General features: G+C 54.0%; 1 protein-coding gene across 1 annotated transcript in view; it reads right to left on the bottom strand.

The window, feature by feature from the left end:
* Positions 1-6897: 6897 nt before the first annotated feature.
* The window catches only part of FBLN1 (fibulin 1), a 78988-nt gene continuing 63822 nt past the window's right edge, over positions 6898-22063 (bottom strand). The window contains exon 17 of the mRNA XM_032646146.1: positions 6898-7244. Coding sequence (XP_032502037.1) covers positions 7105-7244 — 140 coding nt within the window. The 3' untranslated portion in view covers positions 6898-7104. The remainder of the gene's footprint in view (positions 7245-22063) is intronic.

A 22063-nucleotide genomic window follows, 5' to 3' on the forward strand; every position in this document is an offset into this window, starting at 1 on the left:
TAGCGTGGATTAGCAGGAATAATGTTCCATTGTACGGATACACTGCATTTTGTTTGTCTCTTCGTTCATCAATGGACATTTGGGTTGTTTCTACCTTTTGGCTATTGTGAACTGTGCTATGAACATTTGGTGTACAAATACTGGAGTCTCTGCTTTTAACTTTTTCTGGCTGCATTTTGTTTTTATACTAGAGCTTAGCACAATGCTTAGTTCAATAATTACTAAGTAAATGAAGGAATGATTGATTGAAAAAAAAAAGAAATGCGGAATAGGCTTTCGCCTCTTAGGAATGATCCCGTATCGCTGGCCACTCCACAGACCGACTGGAAAAATTTACCCTAAAATGTGCAGAAAGTAGGGCAAGGTGCTGCAAGTGAGGGTCTCATGCAGTAATACGATGTCAAGGTCAAAGCTGTCGCTTGACGTTGCCAAGCACGGCAACTGGTTGGCTCCAGTAACTCCTTAGGTTTCCCACTGAGGATGTTGGAACTTGGCCACTTCCCCAAGAGGTCTGCAAGCAGGGGTGCTAGATGGCCACCTCTGCTCTGTGACATTTCAACAGCTTTTGGGTCCTACCCTCCAGGTGACCCCCCTGCCCCTTTCTCAGTTCCACAAGGGGCACCCACCTCTCTCCCTACCTCCCACCCCTGACTGTCCCTCTCCTTAATAGTCTTGCCCAAAGCTAGGGTTCCAGGTCCATGGAGGGGCCTGTGTGGAGGGAGAGGTGCTGGAAGGGGTCTTCAGGCTTCCCTACATCTTGGGCTTCTGCACTGCATGCTATGGTTACCCCAGACTCATGGGCAAATGGTCACAGCTGACCATATACAGAGACCATGTGCTTTGTCCCCAGATATTCTGCAGAGGGAGAGAGAAAGTAAGAGGGAGGGAGAATGGAGGTCTGCAGGGCAATGACGTGATGTAGTTATTCCGCCGGCCCCTTGACAACGACTCCAGGCCGACCCCCTTTACCCCTGCACCACCCCTGCCTCTCCAGCCCTGGCAGCTGTGTCTGCCCAGGCCATGGAACAGCAGAGTGGGGAGAGGCCTTTGGAAACGTGTGAGTGGCAGGTGAGGCAGCAGAAGCCAAGAATGGTGGGGATAGGGGCTAATTTAAAGAATCGAGTCTGTCTGGGGACCACTTCCCTGACCCCAGCACCCAAAGCACTTGGTCCAGCGGTGCCAGGGCACACTCGCCAGGTGACAGCCCTCTGAGTGATGGTCGGGCTCCCCGAAGGCTGAGAGCCTGCAGGGTGGGGCTGCAGTGGCTCCCCAGCATCGTGACTTGGCTGGGACTCAGGGAGCCAGTCTGGGCGCGGAGGCATCAGACCCCCGGGTGAATGCATGGCTATGTGGATCGTGGCGTGGGCGTGGTGTAGGGGGAAGAAAGTGGAGGTTGGCTTTCCAGAGCCTCTCAGAAAACTCCCAGGGGCAACGGACAAAGCCCCTAGGGAAACCCCTGACTCTTCCCAACCTCAAGGAGGGGGTGCTGCTTCACCTCAACCACCCTGGCCGGGCCTCGGTTCCAGAAACGGCCTCTAACCTGACCCGACCGAGCCAACACGCAGCGGCTGTTCCGGGGGCCAAGCCGCTCCTTGGATCAGACGGAGCACAGCAGCCCCACGCACGGGCAGGCGCTCCCCCACCCAGGACCTGGCGCGGAGGCGAGCCTGGCCACTTTCCACGGGAGTGGGCGTCGGGCTCCCAGCTCCTAATAACCACCTTCTCTGGGTGAGTTACCTGCCTGCAATTAATTATGCAATTATCTAGGCTGGGCTGAGAAGAGCAACCATCAAGTTGTCAAGCTAGGCCGTGGGGTAAGAGCGTTTCCCTCCGCAGAGCGGAACACATTCCTTTCTGATTTCTGAGTCCCACAAGGCCAGCTGCACTTAAAGCAATGCCCAGCACTTTGGGGTTAGCCCAGCTTACACATGTATTTATCATTTTTAAAACCTAAGCTGTAGCTACGGAGGTTATCGGTCATGCAAGAACTGCTATGCTACCACCCCCCCAGAGCTGGCAGTATTAACACGATATGGCCGCGTGGAATTTGAAGGGGACGTGGTGGTCCTTGGGTCAGGCTGGAGTTCGGAGATCAGGAAGCGGGGCAGGTGGAGGAAGCTGACATGGTTCCTGGTCTTTTCCAACCCTGCCTGCTGAACAGACTTGACCTGGAGAGGACAACGGTTAAGGGCACAAGGATCCTGGGGAGGGGAGACCAGTGCCTCAGGCCTGGCTCGGGGCAGATTTGAGGTTGAGTCTTGGGCCTTTTCAATGGACTCTTTTCTGGAAAGGCTAAAGTTCTATCTGGGGAGAGAAGAGGAGGGTGAGGAGGGGTGGCTTTAGATTAGATCTCAGAAAGAACTTCTCACGCCATGACACCCTATTATACCTGAATTCTGGAGAAATGGAGAAGCCCCCTAGAACACTTTGCCCTTCTTCAGCTCCCTTCACTGCCACCTGCTCACACAGGCTCCACACTGATATTACCGGTCATCAAATGGCTTGATGGTCCTGTGTCGTCCGTTCCTGTCCGTTTGCCACACTCGTCAGCTTGGGCCACTGTCACAAAGTACCAAAGACTCGGGGGCTTAAATAACAGACATCTATTTCTCACAGTTCTGGAGTCTGGGCAGCCCAAGATCAAGGTGCAGGAAAATTCAGGTCGTTGGGGGGGGGGGGGGGCCCTCTTCCTGGCTTGTGAACAGCTACCTTCTCGCTGTGTCCTCACGTGTTGGAGAGAGACAAAGCTCTGGGGTCTCCTCCTATTCCTGCAAGGACGCTGACCCTATTGGATCAGGGCCCCACCCTTATGACCTCCTTTAACCTTAATTACTTCCGTAAAGGACCCGTCTCCAAATACAGTCACATTGGAGGTTAAGGCTTCAACATATGAATCTGGAGGGGGGGGATACAATTCAGTCCAGAACACAGTGTTCTTATATTTTCCACCTAATAAACATTTCCTGAAAGCCTATTCTGTGACCTGCCCTCCAGGTGCTCCACATCTGGCAGGGGACAGACACATAAATGGACACCCCTTCCCATTTAAAGTACAGTTCAGGGAACCTCCCTGGAGGTCCAGTGGTTAGGACTCTGCACTTCCACTGCAGGGGGGCACGAGTTTCATCCCTGGTCAGGGAACTAAGATCCCGCAAGCTGCGTGGTGCAGCCAAAAAATTAAAAATAAAAAAATAAATAAAGTACAGTTCAGCAAGCAAGTACCATAGAAAGATTCTGAAAGTACAGCAGAGAAGGGAAGAACTGATCATAGCTGGGAAGTTAAAGGAGATGTCTCAGAGCAATTGGCATTTCTTTTTTAGAGTTAAAAAAATCATGGTAAAATATTCATAGCATAATATTTATCGTTTTAACCATTGGTAAGTGTACCATTCAGTGACACTAAACATACTCACAGAGTGTTGTATCTATACTATCTTTACCCCAAATTTTTCATCCTCTCCAGCAAAAACCCTGTGCCCATTAAACACTGACTCGCCTCCCCCAGCCCCTGGAAACCTCTATTTTACTTTCTGTCTCTGTGAATTTGCCTATTCTAGGTACATCTTATAAGTAGAATCATATCATATGTGTCCCATGTCTGGCTTATTTCATTAAGCATACTGATTATAAGGTCCCTCCATGTTGTAGCATATATCAAAATATCATTCTTTGTCACGGATAAACAATATTCCACTGTATGGACAGAACACATTTTGTTTACCCATTCAGCTGTTAATGGACACTTGGGTTGTCTCCACCTTTTGGCGACTGTGAGCAATGCTGCTCTGAACATGTGTGTACAAGTATCTGTTTGTGTCCCTGCTTTCGATTCTTCTGGATATGTACCTAGGGCAGCTGGCATCTTACGCTGGGTCGTGTAGGGTCAGGAGAAATTCACCAGGCAGAGAAGGCGGAAGCGGTATCATTCCGGGTGGATGGATCCCTGTGTGCAAAGGCTCAGAGGCCTGCGTGCCCGAGGCTAATGAGTTCTGCGTGTCTGAGCCCTGTGTAGAGTGGATGGTGGAAGTGATGGGCAGTAAGGTTCTGGCCCAAACGTGGAGGGTCCTGCAGCCACACCATCGGGTTGGTGTGGAGGCCCTGAAGGATCTGAAACCAGGAGGAGCTCCATCCAATCTGTGTTTTGGAAAGATGACTTGGCAGCTGTGGGGAGGCTTGAATAGAGAGGAGAGTAGACTCAGGTGAAATAATTCACCAGTGGGACAGGGTGAAAGGAGGTAATCCTTTCCTGCCACAGTGCTACGGTGTTGCCCTGAACATTAAAGTAGGTCCCCTTCATTCAAAGCAGACATGGCTTTCTGGTAGAATATTACAGCACAAGACCCTCTGGAACCTAATGCAGCAGACACTGAGCAGTGACAGTAATTACTTTGCAAGAATAATGGGATATATGCTGTCCATCAGGTGCCCAACCCGGAGTGTGATGTGACATATGAAAAATTAGGCTCGTGTGTAATATACACGACTGTCTGTCCCGAATCTCTCACAGATGATTAAGAAAAGGAAAAAAAAAAAGAAAAAAAAAAAAAAAGAAAAGGAAATGCAGAATTCGAAAGATGTCTGGCTTCCGGAGGACATTCGTGTGGCTTGAGAGTGGCAACCGTTATCATCGTCACCATTGTTACCTTTAACAACGAATAATGATAAGATCTCATGCAAGTACGCAGCACTTTACAGTTGCAAAGCCCTTTTGCTCTCATCACCTCCAATGCTGCTCACTGCCATCGGGAAGCAAGGCAGCTGAGCAGGGATTCCTGGCTCCATTTTGCAGATGCAGAAACTGAGGCTTGGCGGATGGCGGTGACTCACGTGGCTAGCTCCTGCCAAGGTGGGGTTCGGACCCGGCCCCTCTGGCTCTCTGAATCAGGCAGGAACAGGCCTCCGTTCCCTTTTCCTCTCTGCTTTCCTACCCCGCAGCTCCCTGACCTCACCACCTCTCCTCTGCCCTCTCCCATGCCCCGCCACCCTTCGTCAGAAAGGTCTGATTGGCCAGCTTGGGTCATGTGCTCATCTGTGAGCCAATCAATGGCGGGAGGCTTGGCCCTGTCCACCAATGGCACCTCTCACCTTAACTCTCGTTAAGAGTGTGGGAAAGGCCGTTTCCCAGGAGGAGCCAGCGCCTATGTCTTCCCACCCGAGTCCACCCAGGCCTCAGGAAGGAAGAGGCTCCCAGAAACCTTCTTCTCCAAGGGCCTGCGCTCAGAACTGCCTGGCTTCTGCAGACTTGCCCCACAGGCTGCAGGTGGAAAACCAGAACCCTAGGTGGCCTCCGCACTTCCTGCCCCTACACTGAGGCTTCAATTCCTGTGATCAGACCCCAGGCACCCTCCCCTTCCCTGCCAAGACCCCAATTCACTGGCACTGAGAGCTGCTCAGATGTCCCCTGCACTCGCCTCGTCCCTGGACCTGACTCCCAGGACAGTCCAGCCCCACATTGACTCTTCCCCTCCCCACCAGCTCCCGATGTGACAGGCTGGCCCAGGTCTGGCTTTGATGGACAAGTACCCCAAATGAGTGACCTCAGAGATGCTGGGAGTTCCCAAAGGTTCTACAGAGTTGGAGCAGGACAGGCTTGAATGACCAGAACACCGGCCAGGCTGAAATCCCACGTGTGGGGTTGAGAGCTCAGCTAGTGCCAGGGACCAGGCTGCTGAGAGGAGCTGGGCACGAATGAGATGCCTAAAAATATGGGATAAACCCGGGGCAGGATTCGGAGAACACACGTGCGTGGAAACGAAGGGTGTGGACGCTGAATCCCTGCAGGTCCCAGCGGGCCTCTGGGCATAGGCTGCACCTGGCTCCACCATCCATGCTGAAGGTGGTGTCAGGATACCCCATAAATCCAGTCTGTTCACGTCTCTTGTGACCCAGGGTTTTACAGAGGAATGGAGTTTGGAGTCTGATAGACTGAATTTGAATCCCTTCTTTATCTCTAAAAAGTTGTGTGACTTTGGGCAGTTGAGTTCCTCTCTCTGAGCCCAGTTTGCGTGTCTCCAAATCGGGCAAGACCACACACCCCCGGCTGGGTTCCCGGGAGGAATAAATGAAGCACCCGTTTTAGAATGCACGGGGCGTCAGTGCATCTGGTGGTCTTTCCTTCCCACTGAAGAGAATCCTTATTTCTCCCCAGCAACTTCTAGAGGGGATCAGAATGCCCACGACGGACCCCATCAGCAGAGGTCCATGACGTGCCCGCTGGGCTGAGCGTGGGGCATGGGGGGTGCTTGAGCCCCACTTCCTAGGGGGCGGGCAAGCCGTCAGAAATGATGTGAGTTGGAAGCTTTTCCAACACACGTGCTGGACCCCACCCCAGAACCTTGGGAGGCAGGAGGGTTTTGAGAAGGCCTTGGGGAGTATTCGCAGGCTCTTTGCTAGTCGGGATCCCCCCTCTTGAAAGACTCCCCTGCACAGGCCAACAGGAGGATCACAGAGCTGTTTATTTTCCCACCTACGATGGATGCAGGGTGCGGAAAACCCAGAGATTCCTTTGGTGAACATACTGGAGCCACACACAAACCTAACTGGCTCTGTCTTTACTGAGGGATTTTTCTGTTTCCACAGAACTGTAATTTACCTTAGAAGTGCTCCCCAAGGCATTGTGGCACGCTGCTTCTGGGCAGAATTTATCATACCTGCTATTCTTTGGCAGCTGCGTCCTTAGAATTGGACATACAAAATCTGATTGGCAAAAAAAGCACCAAATGTCAAATTTCATAAAATCAGGGCAAGAACTGGTCTTCTCTTAGCATTCGGACTAGCTGCCCCCTGAAAAATGTCTTGTTTTCCCTTGGTCCTTAGCAACGCCCAGCCCAGAGGCAGAAAAAGGGAGCAAATTTTAACTTTCGCATTAAAAAATAAGCAAGGTTTTCAACCAAACAGTTAGGTAATTGGACTCATTATTTAAACACCAAAATACAACAGATGGACTTATGCATCTGGCCCAGCTTAATACATGTCGGCCTAACACTACAAACAAATACGTAAAGTCAAGATATGTCTGGGTGGTACAAACAGGGACAGGGCATCGTCATCGTCAGCAATGACTTGGCCTGGAGGCACAGGCTTGGCTGCACTGTGAGCTGGCCCTCAGAACCAGTACTCAGAGACGAAGATGTGGACGTTGACGACATTTCGGTGGGACACCACGCCCCCGACCACGTAGTTCATCTCTAGCTTCAGGACAGCGTGAAATGGGCCCACAATGGGCCGCACCTGGCGCACAACACCTGGGGAGAGAGCAGAAGGTGTTCTGGGAGTTAGCAGGGACCGAAGGAACACGGAGATCTGGGAAATGATTTCCCTCCAGGAATTTCACAGCTAGAGGAGGCCTTAGGCCTCATCAAGTCCCACCTGAACCAGGTGCTTAGCATCTCCCTCCAAGTGGTCACTCCCGGGCTCTGCTGCCACCTCTAGGGACTAGTGACAGTGAGCTCACCACAACCTTTCCACTGTGTGCGGCTCAGAGTGTGAGGGAATCTGTGCGTGTGGGCTTTGAAGTCAGATGCCTTAGGGTCAACACCAGCTCCTGTTCTCTCTGAGCCCAGGTTCCCTCCTCTACCACCATCTACGTGACCGAGGATTTAAGAGTCTAGATAAAGGGCCTGGCATGGAGTAGATGCCCAGTAGACACCTGTCCCACTCCCTTCTACCCACTGTGCCCAGTTGTGACCCTTGGGAAGAAACAAAGCAGGTATGATCCTCTTCTCTCAATCCCTCCCATTGAAGATTGCAGTGGGGTCCCAGAAACGCTTGATCTGAGCAGAGAAGTCCCGATTCCCCATGGGACATACTCCTGGCTCCCTCGCTCTCCACACTTCTTTTCTGGAGGGTGACACCTAAGTTCATTGTTCCGTGTTCATGGTAACAGGTAAGCAAGAGGGGGCTCAGGTCCAGCCCGAGCAGGCAAGCAGAAATGGACAGGTGGCAGAGTGGAGACAGGTGTCCATTCTGGGGAAGGAGAAATCTGTGTGAAGCTGCTGGGGGTGGCGAGGAGTTCTGCCTGGACCAGATAGGGACCAGGCAAAGGTCATGAGGCCTCCCCTGCCAAGGCTCAGAGTACAGGGCAGACAAGCTCAGCTCAGTCACAGTGCAAGAAGGAACAACCCCAGGTGTTCTGCAGACTTGCAGGGGAGCGGGGTTGGGTGGTACGAGTGGATTCCGTAAGTCTCCCCAGACCTGTGCCTGGAAGCTCCACGTCTCCAGGCCGGACCCTGCTGCCACTGCCTGGCCATGCAGTGCAACCCCAAGGCTCACGGAGAGAATGCTTCTGCACTCTGGGACCAGACAGATGGGGCTAAGGTGAGTGCTGTCCACCTGCATGGACTTGGAGAGACCACCGTTCTCTCTGGGCCTCAGATTCCTCAGTGAGCATATGATGCCACCTGACCCCGTGCTTCTGCGCTGTGTGATCCAGACACCCCAGCACAGCGTCTGCCAAGGTGTGAGCTCCAGGTGTGCAGGGCTACCTCCCCCCCAAGACCAGCGGGCTCAGTGCTTCATTTCCACTTGAGTTCATGCATTTCCTCAACTGGTACCAGACACTGTTCCCAGTGACACCGAGAAAATGAAAAGAATCCTGGCTTCAAAGCTGGTGGCAGATCTAGATGAGTGCCGTGCTCTGACAGAAGTCTGCATGTTGTCCAGCAGGGGCAAGGATGGAGGTGAGCATGGCTAGGGGATCAGGAAAGGCTTCCTGGAGGAGGTGGCCCTCCCTGCAGATCTTCAGTGCCTGGCACAGAGCAGGTGCCACCCATAGCTGTTGACATTTAGGGAAGGTCACTCCTCCGTCATACCCGCTCTGATATTAGGACTTCCCCAAAGTCTTGCGGTGCAGGGGTGCTAGAGCGGCCGGCTCTCTACTTGTGCCACGTGACAATCTCCATGGCCGACCTCAAGCTACCAACATGACGTCACACAAGGCAGGGTGGGAAAGAGCGCTCAGTGCCCGTACACCACTGCAGGGATGCCCGCAAAGAACACCCTGGAGCCTGCAGCTCCCCAACCACGTGCTGAGAAAGAGCCACTGACTGCGGCATCCAACTGCTGATTCCAAGCTGGTCTCTACAAACAGCCCTGCCACAGACCTGGGAAATGTGCACACGGGGCAGAGCAGTCAGGCCCCTGACACCCGTCCCGCGAGGAGCGAAGGCTCCAGGGAGACCGAAGTGTCCCTAAGGCCGTCTGCACCAGCGGTCAGTTCCCAGTCAGGACCACCAAGTTCATGCTCACGCCATCCCCCCTTTCACTCCCTGAGCTTGAGTTTCAAAAGTGAAATGCCCAGCAGCAGGGCGGAATTCCAAGCTATTCTAAGCAAACAAGGGCTTTAGCTCTGATGGAGAGATAAGCACAGGCTTCTGCGGGCTGTCAGCACCCTTTCTCGGCCCCTACTTGGTGATGACATGGCAGCTCTGTCCTGTTTGAACGCCCATGAACATCTTCAGCTCCCGGCTGAAGATGCGGGCTTGTCACCACCCTCAGTATGACCGGGCCACTCCCACTTGCCCTTCCCTGGGCACTGGCTGGGCCCAGGTCAGCGTGGCCCCTGTGGGGGGGCGCGGCCCCAAGCTCTCCTGCCTCCTCAGTACCCCCATCAGTGTCACCCTCTTCTCTCCCCAGGCCTGAGACCACCACGGGCGCCCACCAGCCTCAGTGGCCTGGGTTACCTGCCGACGGCACCCATCCCAGGGGCGGTGCTCAGAGGGGCTCGGGGGGCTTGAAGGACAGGGGTGAGAGGCTATGCGAGCCTGACAACTATTTTAGGACAGAGAGCAACGGAGGTGGAGGGAACGCTTCTGCAAGCTATGATCCGATACATATTTATTTCTCTATATTATTCTTATACTAAATATCATATATGATATAGAAATATATAGTTTGATTATTATAAACACAAAATATATATTATAACCATATATAAAAATATAAGTGAGCTTATTTAAAATAAATCAAAATCTAATTTATATATAAATACGATTACAATGTATAGTATTTATCTTATATTTATATAACCTTTTGCATATATCCGTATATTTTATATAGATGTGTATATAATTTATATTACTATTATATAAAATACAATTTATATATTAATATATAAATATGTATTATTATAAATGTATATATAAAATGTAAATATTACAAAATAATTATATCACACACATGCACATTTAAATGAAGATTCCTGGCTGCATGTGGGAGCTTTGGTAGCATCCACAGTTCAGACCCACAGAAGTTTCTGGGCCCACCTGTGTGTGTCGGGCACCGGGCTAAGGAGCTAGTGTAGAGAAAATGAGGGGCCGTCCTTGGCGGGCTCAGCCTGGGGACAGAGAGGAAAGAGAAGGTGCTGAGGCAGGGGCTGGGCTCGAGGACAGGGTCATCCTAGCTGGATTATGGGACTGCAGTTCTTCAGGACAAAGGGTTGGAGTCCAACCGACCTCGGTCAGTAGCATGATCCCAGGTTAGTTATCCAACCTTTCTGAGTCCTCATTTCCTCTCCTGTGAAACAAGGATTAAACACAGCAACCTTCAGGGACTTCCCCGGCAGTCCAGTGGTTAGGACTCCGGCTTCCATTGCCAAGGGCGCGGCTTTGATCCCTGGTTGGGGAACTAAGATCCCATGTGCCACACGGCGCGGCCAAAAAAACGAAAAACGATAGCAAACTTCAGAATCAGAAACAAAACCATCCCAAGGCCATCCTGCCGCTTCTCCCTCAGAAGTGACTGCTGGATGTCACAAAGCTTCCCAACGTTCAAATGTGATCTGATTTTCAGTTAAAATAGAGCTGAATTCTTACGTGATTGAACAATACGGCAAGAGTTGAATATTCTTATTGGATTGACTTAAAAATTTATGAGAAAGGAAAGCTCTGAATGTGTAGAAAATGTACCTAAATATGTCGTGTTAGGGCTTCACGAGGTTTAGTTTCTACGATGGCCGAAGACCAGAACTGTAAACGGCTAAGAGACAAATGGAACACTGAAGGAAGCAAAGGGCTGCTTTAATGAAAAGGCTGTTGAGAAGGGGCTGAATTTCAGATACAGGGCACATTCAGGGCCTGGATTTTCTCAGGATCTTTGCATTTAACAAAAAAAATGATTAAGGTGGAAGAAACAGGTGTGCCGCAAGGGTTAAAGAAATCGCCATAGGGGTGCACACAGAGGGTGCTCAGAAATACGCCTCCCTTCCCACCCCTCCAGAATCAGCTTCTCTGTCCCTCTCCTCTGACCTGAGGTCCACACTGAATCTCCAACTCTATCTATAACCCTAGTCGGCCCTAGTTTCCCAGGCTGCCCACGCCCACTCAGTAGACCTGACCACTTCTTCTTCAGCCTAGCCACACTTCCTGGGGGCTCTGATTGGGTGAACACGCTCCCTTCATTCCCAGGTTACTTCAAGCCTGAGTTCCACCTCCTTGTCTTCATCTTCACTGAACCTAGACTTTCTCTTGATATCACTTCTTTCTTCACAGCTTTCCTACCCATCCATCCATCCGCCCATCCATCCATCCATCATCCATCCACCCACCCACCCACCCATCCACCCACCCACCCACCCATCCATCCACCCACCCACCCATCCATCCACCCACCCATCCATCCATCCATCATCCATCCATCCACCCATCCACCCATCCATCCATCCGTCCATCCATCCATCATCCGTCCACCCACCCATCCATCCACCCACCCATCCATCCACCCATCCATCCATCCATCATCCATCCACCCACCCATCCATCCATCCATCCACCCATCCATCCACCCATCCATCCATCCATCCATCCATCCATCCACCCATCCATCCATCCATCCACCCATCTACCCATCCATCCATCCATCCACCCATCCATTCATCCATCCATCATCCATCCACCCACCCATCCATCCATCCATCCACCCATCCACACATCCATTCAATAGGGGCCATCCTTCTGGGGAGGTTTAAGGAAGATTCTACAGAGGAGGTGACTTCAAATCAGACTTTGAAGAGTAAGTAGGAGCTAAGGAGGCAAGTATGACATGTGCAAAGGCCAAAAGTATGAAGGTTCGGGTCAGCTCTGGGAACAGTGTTAATCTTGGGGAAGATAGATGGATGAGGCTGAGAAGGTGGTAAAGGGCTTCTCCAGGGACCTCACGCCTCGTCAGGCTCACAGAACCCAGAACCCAGGTCAGCAGTTTCCTGGCTTCCTCCCCAACGCCGATTCGAGGCCAGTGTTCTTTCAGAACTACCAACAACGTTCCCAGTGCGGGGAAACAAGAGAGGGAAGAAGAGAAACCCTTGCTGCCCATAGGTGGCATCACAAACATTAGAAACTGGACCTCCACCAGGGGTCCGATTCCATCGTCCACTTGATTCTACAGAGGTATAGTTGGCATCTACTATGTGCCAGGCACCGGGGACCAGCTAGACTGCCTGTGTCCCCTTTCATGAAGCCTCCGCAGCCCCACTCCGTGTCTCCCTCGGCTGTAGCCCTGCATCTGCCCAGTGCGGGGAATATTCACAGTTGGCTCCCCCTTCCTGGGCTGGGTCTTCATCACGCTCTTCTCTGTCTCACTGTCCCCAGCCCAGGGCCTGGGGCAGGACACAGCAGGAGCACCATTAAGGTTACTGAGTGAAATGAAGGCAGAGGAAGAAAGACGGAGAGAGAAAAGAGAAGGAGGGAGGAAAGAAGGGACACCAGTCCTTGAGGGCCCCTCAAAACTGTCCTGAAGGAAAGGGGGCCACTGAAGGCTCCGAGTGAGAGCAGCTTTATGTGCAATGACCACTCCAGCAGCAAAATGCAGGACAAAGGGAGAGGTGCCTTTCCATCACGCCTGCCTTGTCCATCTTACCTGCTGCAGTATTTACCTCCCTACCTTTCAAGAGCCCCAGGAAAAAAAAAAAAGGCCACGATGCTGAGTTCAACTGTGTTAATCTTCCAAATCCTCATCCTTGGCATTTCTGCTTCGGGTCTCAGACAGTGCCGGTATTCCTCGGCGTGTCTGTGCCTCTTAAAGATATAATTAAGCCTTTTTTTCCCTTTGAAAAATGTAGGTCCCCTCAGGCACTTCATCTTCGTGTCTCGTCTCTGCTTTGTAAATTACAGCTGATGTGCCGGGGATGCAGAAGCCTGAACACGGAGCACAAGAGTCCAGTGGGAGACCTCCGTCAGCTCTTGGGGACTGTGGTCTGGATTCCAGGCCCCTGAAGCCATCTCCAGGCTTCTGCTGCTTGACTGACGCTGCAACTGATTGTCTCCCCGTTGTTTATAAGGAGGAAGACCAGCCACGGAGTGTCTCACCAGCATGAGACACTGATCTATAAAGAGACCTGGAGTCACAGCTGAGGTTCCTATGCTGGTTCCTTAGCGACCAGCCGTGTGACCTTGTACGAGTCACCGTCTTTCCGAAGTTCAGCCTCCAACTCACAAGTCCTGTGATTCCAACCGACCAAGTGAAATGGCGTGAACAGAGCTGTCAAAGAGTATCTTGACAAAAAAGATGATCAATCTAGAGACAGCATGATATCTCATGCCAGTGGAAATTGTGCTTTTCAAAAGACAGAGATTCGAGTTAGAAAAGGAAGAGGTAAGAAAGCCACATGTCGGGACTTCCCTGGTGGCGCAGTGGTTAAGAATCCACCTGCCAGTGCAGGGGACACGGGTTGGAGCCCTGGTCCGGGAAGATCCCGCATGCCACGGAGCAACTAAGCCCGTGCACCACAACTACTGAGCCTGCGCTCTAGAGCCCATGAGCCACAACTACTGGAGCCCGCGTGCCACGACTACTGAAGCCCCCGCGCCTAGAGCCCGTGCTCTGCAACAAGAGAAGCCACCACAATGAGAAGCCCATGCACCACAACAAAGAGTAGCCCCTGCTCGCCGCAACTAGAGAAAGCCCGCATGCAGCAACGAAGACCCAAAGCAGCCAATAAATAAATTTATTTGAAAAAAAAAGAAAGCCACATGTCCACATCATAAAAGAATAAGAAGTGATCACTACCTGAAATCAGGTTATAGAGTCATTTTTCTTCTTGGTTATCACAGTCTCCCCACTGCAATGTGAGGCCAGAGGCCAACGGCACTGTCTTTCCTGGTCACTCTTGTATCTCTCGTTCTTGAACATAGTGGGTCCTTGGTCCTACTATGGACCGGACACACAGGAGGCACTCAGTACATGAATTGCTAAATGAGTGAATGAACTAAAGATCAAAGTGCTAAGCACAGTTTATAAAGTTGAAAGTTACCACCCAGAAATGAAAGTGTCGGGAAGAAATGAACAATAGTCAAAAGTCACTGGCTTTTCAGGCGTTGACCGCGTGACAGGAGGAAGGCGACACGTGACAGCCAGGTCTCACTGTCTGGCCCTGGTGGCCACCACACAGAGCCACGAGCAGGGGGAAGGTGACGAGTGGGCCTGTGTGGACAAGGTGCTGGAACCCAGGAGCTCAGGAGGCCCAGGTGGTCTCGCCAAACCCTAACACGATGGGCGACCGGAAAGGAGCAAACCGTCACCCAGATCTCGGGAAATCTGCCTTGATAGGAATAACGATCTCCACAGGCTAGCATTAATAGCACAGACCAAAGGCAAAGAGGAAAAATCAGGAACACGAGGAAATGCGGTCCATGCTTCTAAAGCAAACAGTCTAGAGTACTGATGGGCTTGGAAAGAGGTCCACAGCAGGGGCGGGAAATAGAAGCGGAGGGGCCCCACGTGTCCACTGCTCCATCCTGTTCCCCCCACACTGCTAGTGGGGAAGAATCATCGCCTTCCTTCCACTGGGGACGAGAATGAGGCTCTGGGGGCTGTGTGTCCCGGATCACACAGCCCTCAGGGCACGGCGTCCATCCAGCCAGGACTGACCCTGAGCCCAGCTCTCTCCGCCCCACGGCATCTGCTCTCTCCTCACGGTGTGACGTGGTACGGAGGAAACTTTACCGCCCTTGGCGGAGTCACCGCTATAGGGCAAAAATGGCAGAAAGGAACTAGAGGGTAATCACAGCACTGGCAGGGAAGGAACGGAGTTCCTGACACCCTGTCTTCTCTTCTTGCCCTGCCAAACGCTCAGGTAGGAGCTTAGAAGGAGGGGGACAGGTGTCTGGGCCACATATTCAAATATCAAATGGCACCCCACGGGCCTCAGCAGAACTTATCCTCCCAATTTCTTGATTATTACAAATGCGCTTTCTCCACGGGTCTCCTGTGAGCTAAACCGGACAGTTTGGACAGCTGTAAGCAACCAGGAGTCAACCCCCAGGGTCCACCTTTCCCTAGGGGAGAAACAGAAGAAATGTCAGCTCCACCCTCAACTTTTCAGACTCTTTCCGGGACGCGGGTCCAAACATTTCCAGGGCGCGTGGTTGGTATGGTCCCCACCCCCATCCACTATCTCCTCTCCCTCATCTCAGCTACACTCGTTGGGGTCTCGTGGTCCGAGGTTCCAGGAAGAGCAAAAGAGGTTCCAGTGGTGAAGTGAGTTCTGAACCTCAGGGTACCAGCAACAGCAAAGCAGGTCCCGAACCCAGATCCCTGCCTGCTGCCCTTTCCCGCAAGCCACACGCCCTCGCCAGAGGAAGAGAAGGCCTGGGCAGTTTTCCAGAAGGGATTTACCGTCTGATGCACCTGCTTTTACCAACTTGGCCAAAACTGTGACTGTGATGGGAAGGGTGAGAAACCCTTTCCTCTTCCTCTGTGTGTCCTCCCGCCTGGATCAGCCCCTACCCACGTGCCCGCTGGGGTCCCTCCCTGGCCCAGTCCCAAGCTCATCAGCTCACTCACATCTCTCCAGATGCCCCCAGATGGGCAACTGGAACTCCCCCCCTTCCCCCAAACCCGATGACCTTCCCCCAGGCCCCTGGGCCCGGCACTTGGAGTCCACAGGCCTCTTGCCCCAAGGCCAGACCCTTCTCGACCCGCAGCCCAGCCCCTGGCCCACAGCAGGCAAGGCGCCCCTTGATTAGGCCCCGCCTCCCCGTCCAGCCTGGTTTCTCAGCACTGGCCGTACCCTGGCCACGCCAGACCCCTCGCAGAGCCCCCAAGATGAGCAAAAGCCACGAGAGGGCAGGAAGAGTAGGGGTCTGGCCAGCTCGGCCTGACTTAGACTCAAAGACGGGAAACTGCAGAGAGACGGGTCCTCCCTCTGCTTTGCAGGCATTGAGGCTGTGCTACCTCCTTCTCCAGAAGCGATTAGGCCCCGAGGGATTGAGAGGCCCGCCTGGCTGGTGAGCGCAGCCTGGGGGCCCCGAGCCCCCCCTGCTGCTGAGCTGCGCGGGTGCTGGGGTTACAGACAGTGAGAGCAGCGCAGGTGTGCGTCCTCACGGAGCTCTGGGCCCCCGGGGAGGCAGACACAGATGATGGGGCGTAGAGGCCGGTAAAGGTCAGCAAAGGTGCTTTGGCAGCGCTAAAGGGAAGCGCTCCGCTGGGACCCGCTACCGCGCCCGTGCGCGCATCACCAAGGACTTGACCTGGAGCTCGATTCTGAAGGACAGAAACAGGCCTCCGGGAGGGGATCAGGTGGAGGATTTCTGCTCTCAGTTTCCCAAGTGGGTGAGAATTAGGGGGGAGGGGCGAGCAAGGAGGCCAGCAGGCGGGCAGTGGCTTGGTGGCCCCGAGGAGCTGAGACCCTTTCCTGGAGCGATGGGGTCACTGCCAGATCTCAGAAGGAGGGGACATGCTGAGGTTTGGTGAGAACCATCCCTTTTTCTCCTTTCCTCCCCAAGAGGCACTAAGAATGAGCCCGTTCAGGACACAGAGGGCTTCCTGCTGGCAGGGCGGCAGCCCGAAACACCCAGGCCTTCAGTTCCCTTTATCCCTGGCCAAGGCTCCACAGAGGCTCTTCCGGCACTGGATCCTCAGAAAGAGAATCATTTGACCAGCCAGTGACTGAACACTTGTTATGCAGCGACTCTATGTACTGTGTTCACGGCTACCAGGGATGCAGAGAAATTTCAGGACTGGGGTAGACCTCAAAGAGGAGGACTCTGCCTGCTGGTTCAAGGTCACGGAGGATGGTCATGGCAGCAGGAACCCCACACCGAGTCCCAACACGCTGTGTGCATGCCTCAGTCACGCCCCCTGAGCCTCGAACTCCCTCCGTGCCTCAGTTTCCTCACCTGGAGAATGGGGCCATCACCCACAGGCTTAAGTGACACAATCCGTGTGTACAGCATGCTGGAAGAGTGCCTGGCACATGGCAGGGGCCCAGGAGGGCTTGCTGTTAAGACAAAACTGTGATAACCGGAACCCAGTACTTGGGGTCCTCAGGCCGCAGGCACGGATTGGACGTTCCATCTGGAAACACCCACCTCCGAGGCCACAGGAAGCATTCTCCATGACAGTGGTTGACGGTGGGTGTCTGGGTCCCCTGGGTATATACGGTTGTCAGGTGAGGCCGTCGGAAGATTCGTATCAGCGTCAGACTCTTTTTTCCTAATTTTGCACAACATGCCTCTACTGCTGTGTGGCTGAAACCACTTCATTTTCTTAAAAAAGAGAATAGTTTATGAATGTGCCGGTGATACCAAAGGCTTTTCAAAAGGTGCACAACTGGGGCTTCCCTGGTGGCGCAGCGGTTGGGAGTCCGCCTGCCGATGCAGGGGACGCGGGTTCGTGCCCCGGTCCGGGAGGATCCCACGTGCCGCGGAGCGGCTGGGCCCGTGAGCCTTGGCCGCTGAGCCTGCGCGTCGGAGCCTGTGCTCCGCGATGGGAGAGGCCACAGCGGTGAGAGGCCCGCGTACCGCAAAAAAAAAAAAAAAAAGGCGCACAACTGCAGCAGTAAGACGGTCACAAATCGTTCTGGACGCAGCCGATCCCCAGGAGAACCTCGGGAAATGCTAAGAGGCTGCTCTGGACTCACTTTAACCCCTTGGTTACTCTGGAAGTGAGCGGGCGAGTGTGACCCTGCGGCCTGCGGGGTGCCGGGCCCGGGTTACCTCCTAGTGGGTGTGTTGTGCGTGTGCATGCGTGCGACAAACGGGGGGACGGGGGCACGGCACAAAGGATCCCCCCTCGCAGGCTCTCGCCTCTAGGAATTCACAATCGGTGGAAGAGAAGAGTCAGGCAGAAACTCACAATGTCACGCCCACCACACCCTGCCCGCTGGCACCAGCGTTTCTCTGCTCCCACGCACGGCAGATCTTCTAGAAGGAGTCCCCAGAGCCACCTCCAGCACTCCCACTCCGGTGTGTCTCCCCTTGACCCCGCTGCACTGAGACAGCCTTGTCAAGGTCACCGTCAGCTGGGGCGATACTGAATCCGATGGTGAATCCTTGGTCCTCATCTGACCAGACTCACCATCGTTGACACGGCTCACTGCGCCTCCTCCTGGAAAGGCCTCCTCCTCCAGGCTGGCCTCCTCTCCTGATCTCCCCGACCTCTGAGCACAGGAGGCTGCAGCGCCTGGTCTCTGGCCTCCTCTCTCCTCTGTCTACACTCAATTCCTTGGCAAGCTTGTCTGGCCTTGGGGCTCCAACTACCATCCACGTGCTAACACCTCCCAGACTCACTTATTCTACCCCGCATGGCCACGGGTGTGCAACAAGCCCCTCAATCTTAATGTCGAAGGGAACTTCTGACCTCCACAAAGCCGCCATATCACAGCTCCCCTGGCTCACCTGATGACAGCCCTAGTCTCCCTGTTCTTTAGGTGAAATCCAAGGGGTCATCCCTGCCTCAGCACCTAATTTGTCCGCAAAGCCTGGCACCACCTCCCAGCACATCTGGTACCCGTCTGCTGTTCGCCCCTCCTGCCGGGGCCACATGGTCAAAACTACTGTCATCTCCAGCCTGGATCACTGAGCTAGCCGCAGTGTCTTCCTGAGCCCAGCTTCACCCCGGAGCCCCGAGGGAGCCTTTATAATATTAGGTCATCTCCCTCCTCATCCCGAAAACCTCACGTGGCTCCCACCTCTCTCAGCAGAAAAGCCAGAGCCGTTCCCACAGCCTCAAGACCGTGCCTCTGCTCTAGCTGCAGCCTCCTCGCCGTGATTCAAACACGCCAGGCTCGCCGCTGCCTCAGGGACTTTGCACCTGCTGTTCCTGCTGCCTGGAGCTCTTCCTCCAGATCTCCGCATGGTTCATTTCCTCAGCTCCTCGGGTCTTAGGCGAATGTCTCCACCACCAGATGTACAGTTGCTGCTCCCCACACGCTGCCCCCCTCCTCTCTTGCCTCTACATAACACTCGCCACTGCCTGACAGTGTGGATACTATACTTGTTTCTTGTCTGCTGCTACCCTCTGGAATAAAACATGTATGAGGTAAGGATTCATGTCTGTCTGTCTTGGTCGTTGCTACATCCCCTGGAGCAGGGTCTGCACCCATTGGACACACACGTTATTTGCTAGAAGAATGAGTATGACAGGAGTCCTATAAGAAGCTCATCCAGGGTGCCCTGTGAGCACAAAGGAAGGAGCTGCACACTCTGCCTGTGGGGGGCACGGAGGGCATGTGAGAGGAGGTGATGGCTGACTTGGGCTTTGAGGGATGAATAGGAGCTTACCAAGAGGAGAAGCAGGTGGATGCTATGGCTAAAGTTCAGGAGAAGAGAGAGGCCATAAAATGTCTGGGGTCTGGGGCACGGGCTGGGGTGGCTGGAGCAGAGTGGAGGGGAAAGGAAGGGATGAGAGCGCTGGATGCTGGGGAGGAGAAAAGCAGGCTGAGGCTGAGGACGTCTCTCCAGCCAGGCAGCAGGTTTGGACGTGAAAGCTGGGGTTTAAAACCTGACAGAACCAGCAGCTACTGGTTGTGGGGGGGGGGGGGGGGGGCGGGGGGGGAGGAGGAGAGCAGAGGGTCCCTGGCTTCCAGCTTCAGGAACCGAGTGGCTGCAGCACATTTCCCCGTGACACGGAAGTGCTCTGCTAAGAGAGGAAGATGCTCTGGCCAGGCTCGCGGGACCTCACAGCCAGGTGAAGACATCGGAGGCAGGTGTGAGAAGCAGCCCATGTGATGCATGGGTCCAGGGGCAGGAGCGGGCAGGTGTCCAGCGAGGATCCCTGTGGCCCCTGTGTGCCCCCCTCGGGGTGGGGGGCTCAAAAGCAGGGCTGTGCCCCAGTGGACCCCTCTGAGCCCTGAGAGTCCTGCCCGAGCCAGGGGGCTGCCTGGGGGGTGGCCTCTGAGAGCTTCTGCACCTGTGAAACTGGGTGTCAGAAGCCCTCCTCACAGGGCTTTGCAGGGGGAATAGCTGCATTTCTACGAGTCAGGACGGCGCTGGGCCTGACGCCTACGAACCCATCTCTGCTCCGCGGGGTCCCAGCGCAGGAAGCACAAAAAGTGTCAGAGTTTGTCCCCCTCTCGCGCCCCTCTGAGAGACCCCCGCCTGCCCTCCCGGCACGGCCAGCCTCCAGGTGAAGTCGGGCCGAGGCCCGTCCCTGCGCTGTCACCCGGGAAACAACTTGGCTGTTGGCCAGGGTGTGGCCCCCCACCCCCCACCCCCTGGTGACGGGGCTGTGCCTCCCGGAGAAGAGAAAGCGCCTAATCCCTGGGATTTGCCGTGAAAGCCGGGACAGGGCGGATCACTCATCACTGGCAGGGATGGCTGCGCTGTTGTTTTTAGGTGGAATTTCTGAATCTCATTCGTAATGTGTACTGATCCCGGGCCAAGCTTTCCGAATCAGGCTGCCGGATGGGGTCAGCGGCGCGTGTTTAACCCCTTAAGAGGTAATGATTTTGCAGAAGCGATCTGGGCCCTGGTAGCTGGGACCACTGAGGGTAACTTGAAGCCAGATGGCCGGGCGAACAAGCTCTTTGCTTTGCATGAGGCCCCGCCTGGCCAGGGGCAGAGGAACAGCTAGGTTGGTATCTTTTTTTTTTTTTTTTTGCGGTACGCGGGCCTCTCACCGCTGGGGCCCCTCCCGCCGCGGAGCACAGGCTCCGGACGCGCAGGCCCAGCAGCCGTGGCTCACAGGCTCAGCCGCTCCGCGGCATGTGGGACCCTCCCGGACCGGGGCACGAACCCGTGTCCCCTGCATCGGCAGGCGGACTCCCAACCACTGCGCCACCAGGGAAGCCCTAGGTTGGTACCTTCACTCACAAGCTCTTGTACTGGGGCTGCTATGTACAGCTGACTAGGTTGTGCACTGCACATAGAAGCAGCTGTGAATGGTCCCCCCTAGGGTTTCTCAATGCACAACATATTCAACTGTACATGGCAGCCCTGACACACACCACTTGTCTCTCCCACTGAGACATTAACAGGCACAGAGCCTACTGCCGAAAAACGAGCACTTTCTGCTATAGGAATTCCGATGGCAGGATGCTAGGGAAGCCAGGGGGCAGCTTCTTGAAAGCAGGACCTGTGGCTTGGGTGTAAATTTGTTCCTCAGCAGCCAGCCCAGGGCTCGGCGTGGAGTAGAAACCCAGGATGCTCTTGTCGAATGAGTGAGATAATTCAAGGATGACAGAACTTGGGAGGCACAGCCTCCATCATTCTGCTTCAGGCTGGGCCCGACTGGTCAGCCGAGGCCACGAGATGTGCCTATTACATAGCTCCCAGGTAGCTGGAGCCACTTTGGGGCGAACAGTCCTGGCACCGTCCCACGTGCCTCCCTCTGGCCTGCTGTCTTGTCCTCTCAGGGAGCTCCGAGCTCTCACCAGCTCTCCCACTCCAAACGGCTTCCTCTCAGTGGCTCATTTATCACCCTAACAACCTACCCAGTTATGTTAAAATACACACAACTCCTTCCAATCCTCGTAACCCGGCAAGGCAAGTATTATTATGGCAAGCTTGCTGAGAAGAAAACTGAGGCTCAGAGAGGTTATGAGACCTGCCTGAGGTCACACAGCTCGAAACAGAGAATCAAGCAAGAATTATGCCCAGAACATCTGAGCCCAAGTTCCGTGCTCCCTCTGTGGCAGCAGCGACTCCACTGTGTTTTACCCGAAAAGGGCCACCCCAGCCACTGATATTTTCAAACTTAACTTGAAATAGGGTAATAATCCTTATATGCTCACAGATGAAACTTAGAACGCTGTTTCAAAATGCAGAAGGTTTTGGTTCCCTTTAGGAGGGGGACTGAGGATATCGTTACGAGCGTGGTACAGACCGGGCAAACTTAGAGGCCCCGCATCTTG

Source organism: Phocoena sinus, chromosome 10 (genome assembly GCF_008692025.1).
Source record: "Phocoena sinus isolate mPhoSin1 chromosome 10, mPhoSin1.pri, whole genome shotgun sequence".
Lineage (NCBI taxonomy): Eukaryota > Metazoa > Chordata > Mammalia > Artiodactyla > Phocoenidae > Phocoena > Phocoena sinus.